Below are 24,507 nucleotides of genomic sequence, written 5' to 3'. Positions count from 1 at the left end.
TTTATTGACTTTGTAATAATATTACATTAAAAATATATATGTGAGGTCCCATTCAACCCCAACCCCCCACCCCACCTCTCCCCCCCCCCCCCCCCAGCAACACTCCCTCCCATCATCATGACACATCCATTGGATTTGGTAAGTACTTCATGTAAGATCCGCAACCTCCTGTGCCAGAACGACCCGGAGCAGGGCAGCAGGCTAACTCGCAGGTGCCCTGGCCTGGACCCCCCGAAGCAGAACCTCTGGGGTGAGGCCTGGTAATCTGTACTACAAGAAACCCCGAGGAGCTGATGCGTGGTGGTTTTAGAACCCCAGCGTTGGCTTGTAGGAGTTTGGGGGTCAGGGACTGTACCTTGTATTTCTGTAATCCCAGCACCTAACAGGATGCCTGGATATTAGGAGACATTCAAAAATTTATCAGAGGAGTGAAGAAATCCCTCCATACAAAGGAAAAAGGGATCTGTGTGGGGTGATGGAAATGTTCTAAAATTGGATTGTGGAGATAGTAGCACAACTCTGTAAATTTACTAAAGATTATTGACTCGTATAATTAAAGTGGGTGAGTTTTATGGTATGTCAATTATACCTCAATAAAGCTGTTTAAAAAAATCAAAGAGGATAGTTGGTTAAAATCTGTTCTTGAAGGCACTCAGATCTAAGGCAACTGATTCAAGGAGCTGATAAGTAACCCCTCTTTTACAATCCATCGACACTGAGACATCTTTATCTCATTCAAACACAGATGATGGTCCCATCTAGGCAAATACACTGGCCTTATAAAGAACAATTAAACGAGTGGCACCAGTACTCCAGGAGTTTAGATTTAAAGAGATTATCCTCAGGTGGATGTGAAAAGAGGCACATTAACAGATAGGGAAAATTGCACATGGGTATTTATTTCACATGTGAGCAAAAGGCACAGGTATTTAGTAGGGTGGTGAAGGATTTATGCCCAAAGAGTATGTGAACTCTTTAATGTATCTGGTTAAACACCATGGCAAAAAGTCAAAATGGGAAAAATAATCATCTATCGATACATCTTTATTTAGCAGTTTTTAACATACCTAGTAAAAAGTATGGAAAATACAGATGAAACAATGGGATATTGAATTCATGGCATAAATTTATGTGGTCATGTAAAGCTAAGTGTTTAAGGAAATGCCAAACCAAAATCACAACATGACTTTAACTTATACATCTAAAATAATCACATACGTTTACATCAGAGAGTAACAAGAAAGGGGTGAGAATGATCCCCTTGTTCAGACTGGAAGTTGTGAAGTCATCCAGTATATTGGGTTTTTACAAAATCTGTTTCTTCATTTATAAATTGAGGAAAGGAAACAAAATTTCTTGGGGGCTGTGGCAGTTTGATATTATTTGTGAGTTCCAAAAAAGATGTTGATTACATTTGTAAACTGCTCTGTTCCTCTGGGCACAGAGATTTTACTTTTACTTTATTAAATCAAGATTAGGGCTTTGATTTGATCACATCATTAGGGTATGCAGGATTGAGTCCCCGCCCCTTTGGTGAGCTATATAAACAGATGCTCAATCAATAACATGGAAGAAGATACACAGAGAAGAACACGGAGAAAGAGAGAGAGCTCCACAGCCATGGAAGAGGCCCTAGGAAGAAAGATGAGCCTGAGAGTTTGCAGCTAAAGAGAACAGAGTCTCTGAGAAGCCTTGAGAGATGAGCTTATGCCAGGCTACAGCTGAGATAGGAAGACGCTGGGACCACAGAGCCTTAAGAGGAAGAAGGACGGCTGAACCCTCAAAGACATTGCCCACCATCTTGTTTCAACACATGGCCAATGACTTTGGGTGACAAAGTAACTCTTATGGTACCTTGAGATGGATTCCTTAGGGCCCGGTGACTTTTACCCCAAATAAATACCCTTTATAAATACCAACAGATTTCTGGTACTTTGCATCAGCACTCCTTTAGCTGACTAATAGGGGCTCATATGTCAGGCACTGTCCCAGACAACTTGTCTGATTTAAGCCTAATCACATTAAGTTAAATATTATCCACATTTTACAACTGACAATGCTAAAGCTCAGTGTCTAGGCAACTTGTGGCCAGTGGAATTAAATCCTGGTGTGCCTGGCTGTATCAGTTCTTTCTAATAATCACCTGTGACAGTTTGAAGCTGGATGGATCCCAGAAAATCCAGTTCTTAAAGTCCTAATCCGTTCCTGTGTGTACACCTACTGTAGATGAGACCTTTTGATTAGATTCAGTTCAAGGATCTTCCTTTTGATTAGATCACTACAGTAGGGTATGAGACAGGGTGGGTCTTAATCCTCTTACTGGAATCCTTTATAAACAGAAGAATAAAAAGCTGCAGACACAGAAAAAAGCACAGTGACAGAGAGAGGCCTCCAGAGGTTGAAATCAATGAATCTAGGAGAGAGAAAAGCCACAGACAGAGCAGCCCGAAGCAGAACTAGCAATGAGGCCCGAGGAGCCACCACCACCATTATGCCCTGCCATGTGCCTGATCACCCACAGCTACAGCTTGGTGAGAGAGCACCTCTGATGACCCCTTGATTTGGACATTTTTTCTCAGCTTTAGAACTGTAAGCTTTTAATCTAATAAATCCCATTATAAATGCCAACTCATTTCTGGTTCATGGCATTGGCAAACTTTGGCAAACTAAATCAACACTCTTCCACTCCTTTTACCTTTCTCATTAAGGCCACATCTAGTTCCAAAATTCCAGATTTTAGTTATGTTCCCAAGATGTCTGAAGCTTACAGTTTTGCTACAGAGCCATTAACATAGTTTACAGACAGCTTTCATTTGCAAGTCCAGTCCAAAAGTTTTCATTTTGGGGAGGAATCACTGCATCCATTCATTTCCACGGGGCTGGATGAGCACCAGCCCCTACCCTCACTCCTCCAGGCTAGCTGGCAAACTAGAAGCAGGTCCATCTGCTAGAATTGGCACAGCATCCCCCTCAAGGTGGGAAGCTGTGAGGCCAGGAAACAAGCCTATTCAGGTGTAAAACACCTGAGGAGGAGGAAGCCTGTCCCTAGAGCAGCAGGTGGCAGTGCAGCATCACTGCACCCCCAGGGACCAGATGCACTACATCTCCACTGCCTCTTGGACCTTGTGGCAAAATTCTTGTCTGTACCTTGAGAAAGCTGTGCCGGTAACAGAAGCGGTCATGGTGAAAGAGACCTTTGGAATGTGCCTTTTTTCAACGCACTTCCCTAAGTTAAATGCTCACTGAAAGAGGCCAAGTGGACCAAAGCACAAGGATGAAATCGAGCTGAGGCAGCTTTGCCTGAGTTGTCATGAACCCAGAAGCTAGAGAAGATTGTTGAGGTCCAGAGGCTAGTTATGATACATACTAGAGGCACAGCCCAGATTCCAGGAGAAAGGTTGGTTCTGAGTACAGGGAGCTGCTTACCTGTCTCTCTATCCATCATCAGCCCGTTGGGCAGATCCAAATGGATGGTAACATTTTCTAAGGACAATGGGTCCAGGGCCCACAAAAGCCAGTTTCCCTTATAAATAAACTAAAATAATATGTGCCTGAAATGGATTCTTTAAAAAATTACAACCTGACAAAAAGGATTTGAACTGAAAAATTACATACTATTATAAGCAAACAGTAAAAATCAAACATGTTTAAAATCAAACAAATAAGGTAGGAAAAGTGACCTGAGACTCCAGTAACAGCAGCAAATGGATCTAAATCGCTCAATTTCACCTACCTGTTCCTACTCATCCCTCAAGACCCAAAGTTGACTACTTTTTCTGATAATAGACAAGAATCTCTTTTAAACTCAGAGCATTTTCTTGTGTGTGCCTCTTACGTGGCCCCCACACAGCTGGGCTTCCTGAATTATCTCTGTATACTGAGTTACGCTGCCGAAGATTAAATTCTTTTCCTGTGCCACAAACAGAAGGACATGAAAATTACCTTGGAATCATTAAGCTGGTGGGGCATCTTGGAATCAATCACTGAGAAGAAGGAGCAGAATCATCTCTTTTATGTTTATGGTGGTAAAAAGAAGTTAACAGAGCTGGGGAGGGTGTGGGTGGGGGTGGAGGACAGCAGGAAGTGAAAGGGGAGGTGCTCTGGGTTCACAAGGAAGCAGATCTACGAGCCCTCCTGAGGCCCAGGATGTGTTGGGTCCTGGAGAGGAGAAAGAACAACTTTAGGCACCACCCCTTGTGTGCACACAACAGTGGCCAGACCAGGAGTCCCTGCCTTCGTGATGCTGGGTGGAGAACAAGCCTGGGCAGACTGGCTCCGCTGTGGGATCCCTACCATTTCCATGGCTCAGTACCAGCACTGGGCATCTGAGGATGATGACTCTAAGGATGCTGAAGGAGCCCCGGGTACTCACGAGCCTGTGGACACCCCACAGGAGTGAACCTTTAGACTTGAACACACTATCACTTTGGTAAATACATCTCATCTCTTTAAAAACCAGTCTTAAGTCTTTGATTTTCTTTAGTAGTCTCTAAACGTTGGGTCATGTTGGAGATTGAATCTTGAGTCACCTGCCCCCCCAAAAAGCCCTGATCAGATTCCAATCCCTGGTCTTGTGGGTGTGGCTCCATTTGAAAGATGATATTAGTTAAGATGGGCCCAAATTAAATGAGGGTGAGGCTTAAACAAAAATGGCTGACATCCTTATAAGAAAGGAAATTGGACATGGAAAAAGAACCCTTGGGGTGCAGCCAGAAACTGGAAGTCAATGGAACCCAGATGAGAAAGGGGTAGGGGCTGCTAGGTGACAGAAAAGCCAGGAGCCCCAAAGATTGCTGGCCAGAAGATACCAACTCTGGGAGGTAGCCTTCTCACCTCTGTATTCCTTTCTAAGTCAACCCATTGTAGAGTGTTTGATTTAGCAGCCAGGAAATGAAAACAGGTTGCCAGCACGTGCTCCACCATACTCATTGATCTCTCCAAAGATATCACTTGACCAACAATAAGCTAAACTCTTTGAAGTTAGATAACACCAAAAAAATCCAAAACATCTTTTTAACTCAAGATAAATACAAAGTCTTTTCAAACTGTCATTTTCGGATAAGGAAGCCCTTTCATTTGTGCTGACAGGAAACGGGTGATTTTTCTATAAGTACTGAATCTTGACTGCTGAATACAGTCTTGTTGCCCAGGCAACATATTTTCTCTTGTCATTAATGTAGAAGAAAGAAGATAACTTGGGTGAAGCAGATAGATTTTCCTCAAAGTACTGATTGTGTCACTGTGCTTATGCCCTACTGGGCCAATTCCCAATCTGTTATGATGGTGTTCTTTTCTTCCCTCCATCAAGTTATTCTTCACAAATAAGATGTCACAACCAACACATCATAACCCATATCCTGAATTTAAACCTGAGTTTGTTTTCCAGCAATAGGAAGATTATACATTCATCAGGGCTACGATTCTGTGTGACTGCAGCAGTTGGCCAGGCAAGGGAACAAAGTTTAAATCCACAAAGGGAAAGAATCTAGCATAGGATCTTGCCTAAGACATTTATTGATTTGAATCCCCATGCTTGTTCTTTACCCATTGTTCTCAAAGATAATAAGTTAAACTAACAAAGACTGGAATAGAGAAGCAGATAGAGGAGAGGGAAAGAATCTAGCATCTAATCATGCAGGGGATTGGCATGGGTTTTTGGTTTTTTTAAATTCCTGCAACCTAATGAAGTAGTGATTAAAATTCTCATTTTACAGGTGAGGAAACAGAATAACAGGTTAATTCACTTGCTCAGAGTCATGAAGCTGGTAAAGTCACAGTATGGGATTCAAACCCAGATTTCCCCAACTCTATATCATCTTGTACAGATTTGAAAGCACACATACATCTTAATTCATTTAAATCTGAATTCATAAAAATCACTTTTTAAAGCGTATACTTCAGTAGTAGTTAGTATATTCACAAAGTTGTGCAACTATCACTGCTATCTAATTCTAGAATATTTTCATCACCCCCAAAAGAAACTCCAGTACCATTAATAGTCACTGTCCATTAATCTACTTTTGGTCTCAATAGACTTACCTATTCTCGACATTTCATATAAATAGAAGTATATAATATGTGGTCTTTTGTAACTGATCTCTTTCACTAAGCATGTTTTCAAGGTTCATCCATTTTGTAGCATGTATCAGCACTTCATTCCTTTACATGGCTGAATAATATTCCATTACATGGATATACCACATTTATTTAACTTAGATTTTAAAATGTAGCTCTTTCTACAGTTGACTGTCAAGTGATAGTTTGAAATTAGGAAAGGTGAGCAGTGTCTCTATGTTGGTCCTATTTTATAGGACCTTCCTGACTATCCATTGAGCTATGAAGAGTCGAAGACCAGAGCTCTGTGCTGAAAAGGTTCTTGCTAACCTGAGACAGTATCACCCATCCATAATCTTCTCCCAGGGCCATGCCAGATGCACTTATGGAGCCTACAGCTGATAAAGAAGATAAAACGCTATGAGGTATGACTCTATGAAAATATGACAGATTACCAGGAGAGTCACTGGTAAAAAGGAAACCAACTAAGTGGCAAGTGTTTATGTCCTGAAAATAGGTATAATGGGGCCACTAATGAGATAGACCTTCTCCAATCCACCAGAAATGTGAATTTTGATCCTTTAGCAAGTTATTTTGGGAGGCCAATTACTTGCCTGCTTTCTGCAATGATTATCCTCAGGCAGATTACGAATCTGTGTGTGTTTGCCTATCTGTCTGTCCTCGGCTTCTGGAAATCAAGAAACCTCAGCTCTAATCTTGGTTCCTTTATAATTAGCCCCACTGATGCAGGCTATTTAAGATAGGAAATCAGTTAGATGGATCTAGAACCTGGCAGAAAGTCCACGTGAACATCAATAACCCTCAAGATGACTGCTGGAAGACCCCCACCCCCAAAATTCTGATATTCAGAACAAAGACTTCTTCTGGAAGCCAGAAGAAGCCCTGGATATCCCCCAAGGACTTTATCATTGAGCCCTCATGGGAATTAATGGCTGGGGTAATCAACCAAAACAGCAAACAGCTGGAACCCCTCCCCTGCCATTAGCAAAGGGGTATAATAATTAACAATTTTAAAAGGTCAGCACAGAGCCTAAGTGCTCTCGGGCTCGGGCTCCGCTCTCTGCATCTGGACCCATCCTGCCCTCTGCGCATGGCTCTCACCATTTTTCCTCTGTCATGTGGATGTGCAAGTAAAACCTGGGGATTTATAACCTATAATGGGAAATTGTAGTCTGTAAATTAGCCCTCTTTATTACTTTTCAACCCCTTCCTCTCTACCTGGGACCCCAATCTGTTATTTTCTCCCATTTCTCATCCCTCCCTATATGAATAAATGACTGGCCTAACTCACTTAGTGTGCTCTTGAAATTCATTTCTACAATACAGCCAAGAACCTAAATTTGGTAACACCACAGTCTCAGGAGCTCAGAAGCACTGTAAACTGAGGCCAGTAGTAACTGCTTTGACCACTTTGGAGGTCTACTGTGAGAACTGAATATTTGAGAGATCACTTGCAAATAGTCAAAATATACAAAGGCAGGATATCATGGTGGCTAACTGAGCATTGGGACATAGAAGATCTCAAGAAATACTACTGAGCTCTTGATCCTCAAAAATATTTGGAGGCACAATTAAGTGGAAGAAAGCATAAATTCCTTCGAGCACAGTGAGAATGAAAAGAATGCAATTAGTTTTCTGTATAAATATGGGTTATTATTCTTTGTGTGCGTACGACATACACAAAGAGGGAGTTGACATTTCATCTTGTCCTTTACAAATTACAACTTCAATGGTGACAAAAAGATTATAAGTCATGCATGTGCCATGAGATAGCCTATGTTTTCTCTTACTACATAATAGATTAGCCCAGAAAAAGACTTACGCACTGCTTACAACTATTAAAATATAACATGCTTCAAATATCTACACCAAAAGTCAGGGTACAAGGGTATCCAGTGTATAAAGTGGATCAGGTTCACAGGGTTTGTCCTAAATATCACATTGGTCTCTGGGTTTTGTGGAAAGGCATTAAAAAAAAAAAAATCAGTCAAAAAGCAAAGCAAAAACGAAGCCACCAGTTTTTAATCCCTTTGAGAATTAAGGAAAAGGATTTGGTAGAATCCCATTGTGATTCCATCTCCTACGCTCTGGGAATTTAGCCCGCGGCGTCTAAAGCAAATCTAAATCCTGTCCTTTGGGTCATGAGTTCAAGTTAACAGATGAAGACAAGGCAGGGTCGCCTGTGCCTATGAATTGAAAAGGCATTAAAGGCGATGGGGAGCCTTGACTGGGGCTTCATTCGCCAGGGTCTCCTTATATCATATGATATGTAGACTGTTACAGGCACCGTCACACGTTCTCCAGGAGCAAAATGGCAAGTAAATGCCATGCTGCATAAAGACACGCAGCACCAGACTTGTGGAAATATGGCACACAGGAGGATTGGTTTTCTGGGTACAAGGGAAAGCCTATGAGATAGAAAAAGAAAAAGCAGAGTCCTGCCCTCCTTCTCGGTGACAATATGCAGACAAGGCAAACCTCCCTTTGTCCTTGAGAGAAGAGCACAGAGGAGGAATGCTCCACCAGGCAGTCAGGCAGGTGCCTACTCAGGGCAGAGTAGAGCTCCCCACGGGGCAGTGGCATTGGAGCATTTGTCTTGACTGAGTCAGTGGAGCTCTGGGTAAACACAGAGAGCCCCTGGGGCAAGGGCATTGTGCGAGAGAATGCAGAAGACAGAGTGCCGCCCAGCCTTAGTCGGCTCAGTATAGTGAAGACTGGGGGAAGGATGCAGGACACCCCTTTTCCTTTAACCCTCCAGGCTTCCCTTTTCAATGTGACATTTGATTTTTTTTCTTCTTCTGTGTTTTGCCTTCATCTGGGAACTATTTCACTGCCACGGAAAACAGACTCTTGCTTTCTGTTTTTTTTCATGAAGCTGACAAGTAACAACCTGTACCAGGAAAGAAGTTTGCAGGTGTAAGGAGCCTCCTAGGGCCGTCCACCAAAGATGGAAGGAAAATCATACCAAAGGGCAGCCCTCCACGTCCACTGACACCTGCGACTGAAGCCTGCCACCCCTTCCAGCTGCCTGTTTTGTTCAGCCGCTAAAGTGCAGGCTTGGGAAAGGCTGTCTCAGATGGGAGTTTAGAGATGGGCTGGAGATCGGAGGCTCCCCCAAAACTCAAGGGTCTCCCACTAGTTTGCTTCTGGACTCCTTTAATTTGGAAGCATGTTGCAAACATCTTCAGAACTCTCCTGAACTTATAGGTTAATTAGCATAAGTTTTAAAAGATGTGCCCTAAAAATGGCAAGATGTCCCTAAGAAAAAAGAAAATCTTGCTTTAGAAAACAAAATGAAAGCAAGTAATGAGAAATAAAGCTATAGTTAGCATGTATCTTATATGCTGAGTGCTCCAAGTCAGCTTCCAGAAAAGTAGCTCCGAGGAAGAACAGCTGGCTCTGGCACTTAAATCTATGACACGAGAGTCACAGAACTCAGATCCTCAGAATCATGAGACTAAGGGTCAAGCAGTCCAGCACTTGGCATATATGTTAATACTTAAAGAAAAAAAACAAAACTGAGGCTCAAAGAAGTTGAGAGACTTGCCCAAGTTCACACAGCTGGTGAATTCCAAAGCCGAGAGTAGATCCCCGATTCCCTATGACCTAGAGCACCTTTAATTAAACCACATGGTTCTCAGACCTTCCCTTGCCCCATTCAAGCAGATGTGGAGGACTATCAAGGAGTAACTGAGAGATTTTTAGAGCAAGATGGCACTTCAGAGGTCATGGCCCAGTCCCTTTACCTGTGATATGAAAACAATCCCGAAGAGCCTGCATGGCCTGCCCCAAATTACCCAGGGATCTGTGTCAGCTGAGCGAGGCACTTCTCCATCACTGCCCAGTGGCCTTTCTCCCCCTCAAAGCTCCCTCAGGTGTCCCGTGGCATCTCAGGGGGAGCCACACTCTTTAAACCATACTGAGCATTACATAAACATCAGGCCGGAGCTCCCACCCTCACCTGGACTGGGAAGACACTAGTGCAATTTGCCTAGGTTTACAAGTTCTCCTCACCTTCATTTTGGAGGTGGTACTGTTCCCTACTGAATTACTGAAAGGGCAGCTTTGTAGTAACTACTATGGACAAAGGTTGGGGAAACAACCAAAACAAGGATCCCAACTTTTATAACCAACCCTCCCTCATAAGTTTCTCCGACAATGGGGTCAGAGCATGCAAGGCAAAGGGAGAAGGACGGCGTGTGGGCAGGCCAGTCCTGGTTTACATTGGTAACCAGGCCAAACCAACACAAACTGTCATATGTCAGCATGACAACCAGGCAGGACACATTTTTCTAGCTCACACACCCATCTGGGAAGGACAACACACCCACTGGGTGGATACTGCAAATAAGATTGAGCGGGGTAGGAACTACTCCCAGAACAGCCCAACTCTGAAACCATTATATGGAAAGCCCCCAAGCCTTGAACCTTACAAACTGCCTTCTCTGAAGCCTGAAGCTAATTTGGTAGGAGGCCTCTGCAACCTCAGTGGACACTGACATCCTTGGGCCTCAAGGGAAAAACACAGAGCGGGCAGATGCTTCTTCAAACAGGCGTGTTCTTGGATCTAGTTTTATTTTTGAGATTCCTTCCTACAGCTGGTGAACTAAATCTGAAAGTATTCAAAACGCATACTCCCCCCAGTCCTTTTGCTGCCCCAGCTCTTTTTGGGGAATGGGCCTTACACAGACAGAGAAGACAGCTATGTCAGTGTCAGTGTGTACCTTCTGCAAATGTGGCAGTTTCAGATCAAGAGACTCACCTCCCCTCCCTTCCTAGAGCTAGACACAGTGAAAGGATTCTGGTGTTTTTAATGTTGTCTTCAGTGGAATTTCCCAACTGCTCCTTACTCAACAGGTTTATTTCAGTCCTGCCCAGCAGAATGAATTCTGGGAATCCCAAGGGAAAGCTGCTGGAGCCGCCTTCAGGGTTCCTCAGGAGAGGAGCCTGTGAGATATGCGGAGAAGGGTGGACACATTCCAGGGAGAGTAATGGCCAACTGCACTTTGCCTGTTGTGATATGACCACTCAGACTTGGGCTGCCCTTTGGATGGATCACACCCACCTTCTCCAACAGTTTTCCCGAGGTTGTGCTTCTCCTTGGACCAAAATCCTAGCCTCGAAGTAGACTTGGGCTGATAGGCAGAGTTTTCTTAGAAAAGTCATGAAAACTTCTGCTCCTACCCTAAAGTGTGTGTGAAGGGCTTGGGGGTCTTCTTCTCAGGTTTGACTCCAGCCATCCACCACTGTTTCAGGCCCAGAATTCTGCAATTGTCTCCCACGGGTCTCCCTGTCTCCACTCTCACCTCCTTCCTCTTCATTCCCCACACAGCAATGGGATCCAGTCACATGGCACTTCACTCCAGCTGCAATCACTTAAATGGCTTCCCACTGGTCTTCAGATAAAGCCCAAAGCCCCTGACTGACTTCTGAGGTCCTCATTCCCACTTCCCTCATCCACTATAGTCTCTCACACCCCATTCTTGGCCTGCCTGGCATTTTCTTTCGTTTCTTGCACGTGCTGTGGTCTTCACCTCTTTGTAGCATACTCTTTCCCTGACTGAAACACAATGGACATTTGACAACTTCCGGTACCTTCCAATTGCAATTTTTTATTTTATTTTTTAATTTAAATTTATTTTTTATTCATTTCTCTCCCCTTCCCTGTCCCCCCTCCCATTTGTCTGCTCTCTATGTCCATTCACTGTGTGTTCTTCTGTGTCTGCTTGTGTTAGCAGCACCTGAAATCTGTGTCTTGTTTTATTTTGTTTTTTGTTGCGTCATCTTGCTGTGTCAGCTCTCCGTGTATGTGGTGCCACCCTAGGCAGGCTGCACTTGTTTTGCACTGGGCAGCTCTCCTTACAAGGCACACTCCTTGTGCGTTGGGCTCCTCTATGCGGGGGACACCCCTGCATCGCACGGCACTCCTTGTGTGCATCAGCACTGCACCTGGGCCAGCTCATCACATGGGTCAGAAGGCCCTGGGTTTGAACCTTGGGCCTCCCATGTGATAGGCGGACGCCCTATCTGCTGGGCCAAATCTGCTTCCCCTAATGGCAATTTGCTGAATTTTCCTGATACAGAGCCAAAATCGCCAGGTCCTCTGCATTTCATGGAAAGAGAGGCATTGCAGAGCTTGCTGTGGGATCAGTAAGTCTAAGCTGGACCTTTGCTGTGAAATTCCATGGAAGAGAAAGCTGTCCAGAAACATCTTGTTGGACCTCTAGGATTTATGTCCCGTGTCTCTGAAACAGGTCCTGCTGGAATGTTTGTACATAGTTCCAAGGACTCAGCGCCCTGGTGTCTGACAAAGTGATGTGACTAGTTGCATGGCCAGTGAGCTGTGGTCCCGGCTGCTGGTTTCCCAGCCCACCTCTGCTAGCACCTGTCCCCCACCCTGAAATGTGGGACCTGGTTGTGCCAATCTTGACTTTTGAGTTGGAATTGGTTAACACCCCCTCAGGCCTGTGAGAAGCTGGACAGTGATTCCCGCTGAACTCTGGCCCCGTAATTCCATGTGAGGGGCCTTCCAGCTCCAGAGGAGCTGCTCAGCCCAGAGGCAGACTCTCTTGTAAACTCAGGGTACTCATTTTTGCAGGGCTACTGCTGAGAAAACAGGAAGAAAGCCATCAGTGACACCTGAGCTCAACAGGCTGCAGCTTAGCCCGAGTCGCAGGGTGTTCTGGGTCCCACAGGATGTGGTTTTTTATGGGTAGGGGGTCAGCACCTTCACCTTCTGACTCGTTTTCTTTCCTTAGCTTCAGTTCCGGGCCTCTGCTCCCTGAGCCTGAACGTGCACTTGTCAGTACACACTCACACACCCACAGGCACACACATGGCTCGACCACCCCCTTTTCAAGTCCTCTAACTGCTGAAAATAAAAATGGTCTAATAGAACCTTTCTTTCGACATAATCCCCAACGTGCCCTTTCACTTTTTATTTTCTTCACATGAGCATGTGGTAGAAACTGCCTGTGAAGACAGTACAACACATGCATTCTCCAAACGTTAGTCATCTGCAACCACTTTCTTTCCTCCATAGGCGAAAATAAAAGTTGAAAAAGATGGAAAAGCGGCTCTCGTGTGTTTCTGAGGACCTCTGTGGAAAATGATGGTGGCTTTGAGGAGAGCCATCTGCTACTTACCTCCAGGACCTTCCCTGTGATAAACTGGTGACACACTTCACATTTCACCCCGAAGAGCCCCTGGTAATCCTTTTCACAATATGGAGCGCCATCCCTGCGAGATAAAAAAAAGTACCTTCATCTCCTGAAAGGAGGAGGCTGGGAAGACACAGAAACCACATTTCCGTGAGTCCTGATCCAACAGAAGTAGAACGTATCTCCCTCCAGCCCAGCAGTAACTTGCCTCATGACGTGGTCAGAGATAGAAACCCAAAAGATGGAAGTTTCCAACGAGAACGCTGTGGTTCCCTGGGCCATACAGGAATAACAGCTGAGCTGCTTTATGGTTCTCACTGCTGATTTGATCCAACAAGGAGAAAGCCAGTTACAGATCGGGCCTCGGTGTTCCTCTGCCTCTGAGGACAACACCTGCTCCTCCCAGGTCATCTGCTGGAGCTCACACCCCAGACCAGAGCGTCCCAGCGGCTTGGGACACCCATCTCCTCAGCACTCAGGAGGCCCAAGGGCCCACAGCCTTCTCCTCCTGCCTCCGGCAAACTCTTCCACATACCTCAGAGTCAAGTGAAAATATCACTTTCTGTGTCTGTGTTTGCATGGAACAGTTAGAAAGCACCCCTCTAGACGGCTGAGCTACCTGCTACTGGTTTAAAAGCCAGCATTTCTCTCTGCTCACTTTGGCTGTGCATCAGAATCCCTTGTTAGAAAGATTTTCTTTCTTTCTAACACAGGTGTTTCAGCTTCACGGTGGACCTGTAGAATTAGACTTCCTAAGAGAATGACTAAAGCTACTTTTTTGTTTCACTATATTTTTTAATTAAATTCATTTAATTTTTTGAATAGGTGATAAATTCACCTGGTTGGGAAAATTTTTTTCAAGTATTAAAAAGGTATACAGTAGATAATTCTCCCTCCCACCTGATACCCCTTGCTCATTCTCTCCTCCTTTACCCAAAAGACAACCACTATACCTGGCTCTTGAGGCTACACCATTCTATTCTAGCTATTCTCCACAAAGATATCTGACTTGAACGTGACCCCATTCCTTGGCAGGCCGTCTCCACTGGCTGTAACGGGGACAGGGTCTAGACTCAGCATGAGTGTGTGTGGGTTTACAAATATGCTGGAAACCTGGGAGGAGGAAAAAGGCTGGCCAGTTTCAAAATAAGAAAAAAATATAGAAAAACTGAAATGACTTAACTGCTTAATTGGCTGCAAAATATATCATAACACTATGTCAACTTTGTGGATTGTTAAATCTGGCCTCATTAACAGTTCATTAAATTTATAGTAGCCAAATTATTTAAAAAACGGAAAAAAATTCTTTTTCCCAAGTTTTACAGCGACACGTTCATCCTGTGGAATGTGAGTGTGTCTCAGCATGTGTGATAGCATGGGGTGGGGCCCCTGAGAGCAGGGCCTCCGACAGTCCCATTCAGCATGGGGTGTGCCCAAGGCTGCGGCGTCTTACTTGCTGATGTACTCCCCGGTGAGGACCTTCCCGCAGGACTTGCATTTAAAGCACCCCAAGTGCCACTGCTTATCCAGTGCCAGCAGCGCCTGCCCATTCTTGATATCTCTTCCGCAGCCAGCACAATCTGGAAAAGAGCAGCCTGCAGTTACTACACATTTGCTTTGCTAACTCCGATTAGCATGAAGACCAACTCTGAACCTCAGTGTGCACCCATTACACACTCAATAAATATTTACTTAAGTACCATTTCCTTCCCATTTCCCTCCCTGCACAGAATCTTTCCCAGCAAAACTTCATAGGCCCCATCTGCACGCGGCAGGGAAGCTTCTTAGCTCTCCTGGGGCCCAAGAGGATGGATGTCCTTCACCCATTTATTTCCTTGGGGGTTAAATACCCTATGAGTTCCAGCTGGTCTAGGGAATATTTAATTATTGTACCTTGGCTGTGATTTTAAGAAAGCTCTTATAGACCTTTATTCAATGACTGCATGTGACTAGCTAAGCTCCTCGTGTTGGATGTCTTGCTTAGCACTATATAGATGATTCCTGAAACACTGCCCATAAATCTCATTTTTGTAAATGGGACTCTACTTCCATGTCAACCTACAGCACCCTTTTGAAGATTTGTGATCAACTATATGACTCCTATTGCTATAGCCTTAAATTCAACTCAAGCAGTCTCTTGATAGCAGTTAAACATATTACTTAATGGTAGAGTGTGTGGGCTCTGGAATTCAACTTCCAGGCCCTGAACCCCAGCCCACCTCCTTGATGATTAGCCACATTGACCCTGGCAAGTTACCTCCTCTTCCAAGCTTTGGTTTCCTCTAAGGGAAATGGGGGTGTCATTAGCGCCTGTCTCCATCATCCTGAGGAGGAGCCAGTGAAATAATGGATTTAGCACTGTAGTTGGCACATAGGAAGTGCTCTTTAAACATTCACTGTTATTATATTGCATGATTATAAGTTTTCTGATTATTGAATACTTTATCACGTTAGGGAAGTGGTGTATTTAAAGGAAACCACACAAATGTAAACTGGTGTGATCTTTTTGGAAAGCAATTTAAAGTCTCCAAACATTTAAAATCAATGTACTTGATAAAGTGAAAGACAGTACACGATGCTCTCAACTGATTATAAAAGCACCAACTTCTGCTGGTGATAAAGCAAGGACCAGGCCACGTGGCACACAAAAGTGACCCAACACCCCCCTCTTCTGACCATAGCCGTGATTGCTGCTTCTTCAATAAAGACTATTCCGGCCAGACTTGTTCTTTCTTCTCCCAGAAAAGCTGAGCCATCCAGTCACCAACCTGAACACCAACCTGCTCCTCTTGACAATCCCAACCCAAAACTGCTCCTGCTCCCTTGCAGCCTCCCTAAAATTACCCAACGCAAGCCCAACCCCTCCAGAAACTCCAACCCCCCCCTCCCCTCCGCCGGGCACAATTCCTCTGCAGGGTGTGTGCTCCAGGCTGCAGCTAGCTAAGAGCCTGACTTTTGTTTTAACTCGGCAGGTTTGTGGGGGTCTTTGGCCAGTGGACACTAACGTACATTTAGACTCTGCAGTTTCATGTCTAAGATTTTGTTCTACAAATTAATTTGCAAAAGAATGGCCAGATATACATGTAAGTATGTGGGAAACAAAGGCATGCTGTTTCCATGGTAGCAAGTTACTTTCTGACCACTGGGTCATGTTGTCCCTAGAGATATACGTGCAGGTGGCTAATCTCTCTGGGAAACATAACATTCCAGCAGAACCCAGACTTGATATCTCAAGTAACCTGGGCAACAAGATTTATGAGTATATTTGTTTCAATAACATAATAGAACATCTTGGGCTTTAGTTACTATCTTATCCACTGCGCACTGTGTTTTCATTAATGAAGTTATGGGACTAGTTAGCTAGGATAGTTGCTGGTTCTCACGATTGCTTGGGGTATATAAAGAAGCCCCTGATATTAATAAATTTGTCTGATGAGCTTGAGGCTTCAGTGCTCTCAGATCCCCTGATTCCAATCTCTGTCTTTCATTCCCAATACCCTTCGGGTCCATGACTCTGACATCTGGTGCCCAACATGGGGCCCGAAGTAGTGACTGCAGCAGAGATTCTTCCACGACAGTATCGGGAACGTGGAACTGAAAACCTTCCTGAAAGGTTGAGGCGTCCATCAAAGGGTGACTCGAGTCTGACCACACAGTGGTAAGAATTTTAATTAATCCTGTTTTCCGCTAGCATCAGGGTATGGGTAATCAACCAGGATGGCTGGAAGAATATTCACAGGTACTAAAAACTCTCTTAAATACTGTTGGAGTCTCAGTAAAAACTGCTGATTTACTTGAACTTTTTGCTCTAGTACAAAAACACTGTTATTGGTTTCAGCCACAAGGGAAAAATCTTTTAAATCTTAAACAGTGGAAACAGGTAATGAGGGTGCTATGTAGAGCATATCAAAAAGGAGAAACCATACCGTTATCAGTATGGCCACTGGGGCAACAGATTGCAGCAGCTTTAGATCTGCTGCAGTCTGAAGAGGAGGAAGAAATGACCGTCTTTTCCAAGGAGCCCCATGACACAGGTCATCAGAGTGAGGACAGGGAGGAAATGGAGGACAAGGAGGAGGATGAGCCTTCTAATGAAAAAGAAACTAACCCTTTTCTGCATAAACAGATGGCTAAATTGAATATTTCTAAAACTAACATTTATCCTAATTTATGCAATACTGCCCCTACAGCTCCATCAATTACTATGCCTGTAGCCCCGGGGATATTTACTGACCCCATTGACATCCAACCATATATTAAAATATATACCTAATCTGGCTCCTACAACGCCAATGATGCATTGCTTATTACAAGGATCCCGACAAGGGGATACTGAGGCAATGCAATTATTGTTGGCTTTCCCAGTAAATATTCAACAAATTCCCTCTGATGCCAATAACCTCCGAGGAGGAATATATGCTCATCATGAACCATTGCCATTTAAAATTTTGAAAGAACTTAAACAAGCATGTGCACAATTTGGAACTAATAGCCCTTATACTTTTGGTTTGGTACAAGGGTTGGCTCAAACTGATCGCCTTATTCCATGGGACTGGGAAATGTTCACTACAACAGTTTTAAGTCCAGCTGAATTCTTACAATTTAAAACCTGGTGGGTGGATGAAGTCAATATGATTGCGTGCCGTAATGCCGTGCAAAATCCTCCTGTTCTTATTTCTGCTGAACAGTTGTTAGGTACTGGTGAATGGTCTGGCATTCAACGGCAACTTCATTATGATGACCAGGCCATAAACCAGGTGCGCAATTCATGTTTGGCTGCTTGGAAACGGATTTGTGCTCCTGGAAAGCTAATGCAGTCTTTTGCTAAAATAATACAGGGAGTTAATGAACCTTATGTAGAATTTGTAGCCCGATTAACTGACATTCTGATGAAAACAATCAAGATACCAGAAGCAAGAGAGTTAATTTTGTTAACATTCACATTTGATCAGGCTAATAGTGAATGTAAAAAGGCAATTCGACCCTTAAAAGCAGCAGGAGGCTCAGTTCAGGATTATATTAAAGCTTGTCAGGATACTGGCTCTACCACCCACCAGATGGCAGTCTTGGCCGCAGCTTTTAAAGGTAGTAAAAAGGAGAAAAACAAAAATTGTTTTAAATGTGGAAAACTTGGCCATTATTGGAAAGAATGTCGATCTTATCCAGCTCATCCTGCTCAGAATAGAAGTAAGCCATCTCCATCCAAGATACGTCCAGTATGTAGGAAAGGATATCATTGGGCCAATGAGTGCAGATCTAAATTTCAGAAAGATGGAGCTCCAATTGGGTCGGGAAACCGCTTTGCGGGCCTGGCTCAGGGCCCTCAGACAAACAATTTGAGCCTGGCCAAACAATATCCAGTCAGCAACGGCCAGCTACATGCATCCCAGTTTCAGAATTAAGAGCTGCCACGAGATGCAGTGCTGCAGTAGATCTCCCATCTACTGAAACTAAGCTTATAACACCGGCAATGGGTAGGCAAACTATATCTACTGGAGTAAAAGGACCGTTGCCCTCTGATACTGTTGGTTTGATAACAGGAAGAAGTAGTCTGACTATGAAGGGATTATTGGTTCTAACTGGTATTACTGATAGTGACTTTAAAGAAGACATAAAAGTAATGGTACAAGCAGTGAGTCAAGTTCAAATTAATGTCGGACAAAGGATTGCTCAATTATTATTGCTTCCTTATCATAAACCAAGTACCCTCCCCTTTAATAGAAAAGGTGGATTTGGTTCTACAGGATAAAGAATTTGTTGGCAGATTTTTGTAGGTGATGACAGGCCAGAGACAACAATTACCATCAATGGGAAGGTATTTTTTGGACTAGTAGATACTGGTGCTGATGTATCTACTATTGCTAAGCAACACTGGCCTCAATCTTGGACACTGCAGAAAGTACACACTGTGTTTACTGGCATAGGTACGATGAATGATGTATATCAGAGTACTACTATATTTGATGTTTTAGGTCCAGATGGACAAAATCTACTTTACAACCTTATGTAGCAGATGTGGGTATCAACTTGTGGGGACGTGATTTGCTTGGTCAATGGGGAGCTTTTATTCACATTCCTACTTTGTCAGAACAAGCAAAGTCTTTATATATGGATATGCTATATAATACTAGAAGAAAAGATTACAGAGGACTTGGATATCATTCAGGTCAACAGGATTCTGGGCAGGAATATTTACCATAAGGGCCACTGAACAAAAGGACGGCCCAATGCCTATAAATTGGCTAAGAGACACACCTGTATGGGTTGATCAATGGCCCCTCACAGTTGAAAAACTTAATGCCCTTCATATTCTTGTAACAGAACAGTTAATTCAAAAACATATTGAGCCTTCTAATAGTTCATGGAATTCTCCTGTGTTTGTTATTAAGAAAAAATCAGGAAATCGGAGACTGTTAACTGATTTAAGAGCTTTTATAAGGTCATGAGCCCTATGGGACCTTTGCAACCTGGGGTTCCACAACCATCCATGATTCCAAAAGATTGGCACTAATTATTATTGATTTAAAAGATGCTTTTTTCACGATTCCTTTGCATCCTGCTGACAAAGAAAAATTTGCTTTTTCAGTACCTGCTCTTAATAATCAGGTACCTATGCAAAGATATCAATGGTGTGTATTACCACAAGGAATGATGAATAGTTCTACCATGTGTCAATTGTTTGTGCATCAACCTTTAGGAATATTAAGAGCAAAATTTCCAAAAGCAATGATTATTCATTATATGGATGATATATTGTTTGCTCATGCTTCAAATGACAAACTGCAACAGTTATTTCAGTATGCTGAACAAATTCTTCCTGAGTATGGCTTGCTAATTGCCCCTGAAAAAATTCAAAGGAATGTTCCATATTGTTATTTAGGTATGAAATTGGCTAATGGACGTATTACACCACAAAAGGTGCAAATACACCGAGACAAGTTAAACACCTTAAATGATTTTCAAAAATTGCTAGGAGATATTAATTGGACTTGACCAACATTAGGAATCCCTAATTATATGTTAACTCATTTGTTTCAAACATTAACAGGAGATTCTGATCTATTTAGCCCTAGAATCTTGTCTAAAGAGGCTGAAAAAGAATTGGCACTGATAGAGGATCAAATCTCTCAAGGGCAATTAACACAAATAGACCCTGATAAAACTGTTGATTTAATTATTTTTTCAACCCCTCAATCTCCTATGGCTTTATTTTGGCAAGAAGGTATATTGGAATGGGTTTTTTTACCTAATAATAAACAAAAGAGATTGCAAACCTATCTTCAAAAAATTATTTCCATACTAGCAAAAGGCTGTGTGAGGTTGCTACAATTAAAGGGGTCTGATCCAGATAGAATTATCTGTAATCTTTCTCATGAAGAAATTCAACATTTATATATAACTAATCCTCAATGGCAAATTGCTATCAGTGATTTTCAAGGCATTATTGATAATCATCATCCTACTTCCAAACTGTTAACATTCTTAAAAAGAACCACTTGGATTTTACCAAAAATTGTGAAAACTGTTCCTATTGAAAATGCATGTACAGTATTTACTGATGGTAGTAGTAATGGGAAAGTAGCATACATTACCTCTCAAAAAGAAAAAGTTTGGCAGACTCCTTATTCGTCTGCTCAACGCACAGAGCTTTCAGCCATCTTTAAGGTTTTACAAACGTTTCAAGAGCCCTTGAATATTGTCTCTGACTTCGAATATGTTTGTTTAACTGTAAGCCATATTGAAACAGCTCATATTTTTATTACTGATGAATTGTCTCAACTTTTTGCTGACCTTCAAGCCCTCATTCGGCAAAGAAGTCAGCCCATATATATTACTCATGTCTGGTCTCATTTTTCCCTTCCTGGTCCTCTAGCTACCCAACATGCAAGAGCTGATTTATTAGTAGGATGTTTGCAGGATGCCAATAAATATCATGCATTAACTCATATTAATACTAAGGGACTTAGACATAAATTTTCTCAATTAACAAAACATCAAGCTCAAGAAATTATTCATACCTGTCCCACCTGTGGACCCTTAACTACAGTGCCTTTTCAGGCTGGGACTAATCCCAGAGGCCTGGCTCCTAATCAACTGTGGCAGATGGATGTTACTTACATACCATCATTTGGTAAATTACGATATGTCCATGTTTGCATTGATACTTACTCTCATTTTTTGTGGGCTACTGCACAAAGTGGTGAATGTTTTCATCATGTTCGCTCCCATTTATGGTCTACTTTTGCCGTGATGGGATGCCCCTTGAAAATTAAAACTGATAATGGCCCTTCTTATACTAGTAAGTCTTTTACTTCCTTTTGTTCTAAGTATGCTAGTGTGCATGTTACGAGCATTCCTTACAATCCTACAGGTCAAGCCATAGTTGAATGCAGCCATTATACCCTAAAAACTATGCTTTTAAAACAAAAAGGGGGAGATGATGGTATTATAACACCAAAAGATCAATTGGCAAAAGCTTTATTTACTTTAAATTTTCTTAATGTTTATAATTCATTGACAGCTGTGGAATGACACTTTGGAAAATGTCAAACATCTACAGTGGACACAGTAAATGAAGATCAACCAATATTCTGGAAAGATATTTTAAGCAATGAATGGAAAAAAGGCAGGATTAAAGTATGGGGGCGAGGCTATGTTCTTGTCATTTCAGAAAATGGAGAACAAATTTGGTTACCTGTGAAGAGGATTAAACCCCAGAATGAAGAGATGGGATCTCCTGCAACTTCTGATGATGGTGATCGTAAGTAATGAGGAAGCTGCCGGTAATTACACTTATTGGGCCTATATACCTAACCCCCCATTACTTAGAGTGTTAACCTGGAAAGATCCATTCTTTCATATATATCTGAATAAGACCCATATATTCCCTGGACCAACTGATGATTGATTGCCAATTAAACCCTATGAGGAAGGACAAAGAATCTATAATTTCATATTACCACCATTTGATTATCGACCCTTATGCATTGGTAACCATCCTTCCTGTATCTATGTTAAAAATTGGGCCATAATTATCTTCAAAAATAATAATACTCAGTTTATTGTGATTTTATTTCCCTCTTACAATTTAATCATGACCAAAAATCCTACTTATGATTGTCCCCAAAAAGACAATAGAGATAAAGAAGAATGGCAAGAGTGCCATATAGGAAGAGGATCTGTCGTTTTTAATGATTCCTATGGAATAGTGTGGGAAAGTGCCCCTATGGGGAGTCCCATTGAATATAATGACAGATTTATTTGGCATGGTTTAAATAGTAAAGGACAACAGAAAATAATTTTTACTAAAAAAAATAGTGTTTGGAAACAGAAAGGGAAATGGATCCCTTCTCCATGGTATAATATTACATCTATAAACAAGCAGAAGAATCTGTGGAAAGTTTTTCTAGGAATAGCTCCTACTATAGAATGGACTGGGAATAATAGTAAGAAGGGTCAATATCTGCATTTAAATCAAATTCATCATCTTCAGGCGTGTGTAAGAGATCCTATGTGTTTGTGGTTGGAAAATTAACTATAACCGAGAATGCTCTATTTTATAAAAGTGGGGCTTTGCATACCTGTTTGTCTGAGAACATTTTACAGAATGGAGATTTCATTACAATGGCTTGAAGGCGGCGGGGAGTGTGGATTTCAGTGCGACTGAATGGAATTCGGCAATCATCACCTGAGAGTCAACTGCTGTTCCATATGGCTCGAGAAATCCTGAAGCACTCGAAGCGATTTGTGGGACTGCTAATAGCTGCCATATTAGGATTGATTGGCATCATTGCAGCTGCCACTACAGCTACCATGGCCTTGCATGAGACGGTGCAGACTCAACAATACATGTATGAATGGCATAAGAATGCTAGTAACTTATGGCATAGTCAAGAACATATTGATGGAGAATTAAACAGTAGAGTTAATGATTTATAATCAGCGGTTTTACATCTTGGAGATCAAGTATATAACTTAAACTTACTTAGGGGATTGAAATGTGATTGGAATGAAAGTAACTTTTGCATTACTCCACTTGCTTATAATAATTCTATGTTTAATTGGGAAAAGATTAAAAATAATTTGATAGGTCATAAAGGTAATATGTCATTAGAAATAGAAGAATTACAAAAAAGAATATTAGAAATGTCTCATAATCAAATTGATATAGCTGATGATGAAGATATCTTTAATGATTTAATTTCTCATTTTAATAAATTTAATCCAGTAAATTGGTGGAAGTTTCAACATTTTTTATCAGCATTAGGAATAGGATTTTGTGTATTAATCTTGTTGCTCATTGTTGTTGCTTGCCTGGGATGAGAAGTCTGTCGAAGACTGCACCATGTTGACATGATGGGACAAGCTAATAATTTGGTACTTGCTAAAACCCTGATATAATTCCCCATGGTTAGAGTGCTTGGCTGGTAGCCAATGACGGGTAAGACTCTCAGAGGAGGGCAACCTAAGACAGGCACAGCCACCCTGACTAAAACAAAAAGGGGGAAATGTGGGAAACAAAGGCATGCTGTTTCCATGGTAGCAAGTTACTTTCTGACCACTGGGTCATGCTGTCCTTAGAGATATATGTGCAGGTGTCTAATCTCTCTGGGAAACATAACATTCCAGCAGAACCCAGACTTGATATCTCAAGTAACCTGGGCAACAAGATTTATGAGTATATTTGTTTCAATAACATAATAGAACATCTTGGGCTTTAGTTACTATCTTATCCACTGCGCACTGTGTTTTCATTAATGAAGTTATGGGAATAGTTAGCTAGGATAGTTGCTGGTTCTCATGATTGCCTGGGGTATATAAAGAAGCCCCTGATATTAATAAATTTGTCTGATGAGCTTGAGGCTTCAATGCTCTCAGATCCCCTGATCCCAATCTCTCTTTGTCTTTCATTCCCGATACCCTTCGGGTCCACGACTCAGACATAAGTATTTTCCCTGCAGCATTTTAGAACAACAAATACAGAAAAGAGCCTAAAGGGTCATTAATGAGGGACTCGTTAAATCAAGTAGCACAGACAATAATGAACAATATGTGCTGCTAGAGAGAATGAGGTCGACGTGTGTACTGGTATGGAAAGATGTCCCAAACAGATTAAGACAAAAAGCTATAGGACAGTACACATAGCATAAGCCCATTCATAGGGAAAAAGTAAAGATGTGTATGTGCACATCTGCTTGTACATGGATAGAACATGTCTGGAAAAGAAACCTAAGAAAGTCCAGCAGTGTTTCCCTCTGTGGAGAAAGACTTC

The 24,507-nt window shown here is 42.3% G+C and overlaps 1 protein-coding gene across 12 annotated transcripts in view; it reads right to left on the bottom strand.

Annotated features, from left to right (window-relative positions):
• The window catches only part of ABLIM1 (actin binding LIM protein 1), a 316,566-nt gene that overhangs the window by 81,775 nt on the left and 210,284 nt on the right, over positions 1-24,507 (bottom strand). For all 12 annotated transcript variants that reach the window (XR_009186072.2, XR_009186068.2, XR_009186063.2 and 9 more), the window contains exons 5-6: positions 14,689-14,815; positions 13,221-13,314 (exon numbers count right to left, since the gene is read on the bottom strand). Coding sequence is in view for 1 of the 12 variants with exons in the window: in XM_058298332.1 (XP_058154315.1) it covers positions 13,221-13,314; positions 14,689-14,815 (221 nt within the window). In the remaining 11 variants the exon portion in view is untranslated. The remainder of the gene's footprint in view (positions 1-13,220; positions 13,315-14,688; positions 14,816-24,507) is intronic.

Source organism: Dasypus novemcinctus, chromosome 6 (genome assembly GCF_030445035.2).
Source record: "Dasypus novemcinctus isolate mDasNov1 chromosome 6, mDasNov1.1.hap2, whole genome shotgun sequence".
NCBI lineage: Eukaryota > Metazoa > Chordata > Mammalia > Cingulata > Dasypodidae > Dasypus > Dasypus novemcinctus.
Note: the sequence above shows the minus strand (reverse complement) of the source record. Positions and strands in the feature narration are given on the sequence as shown.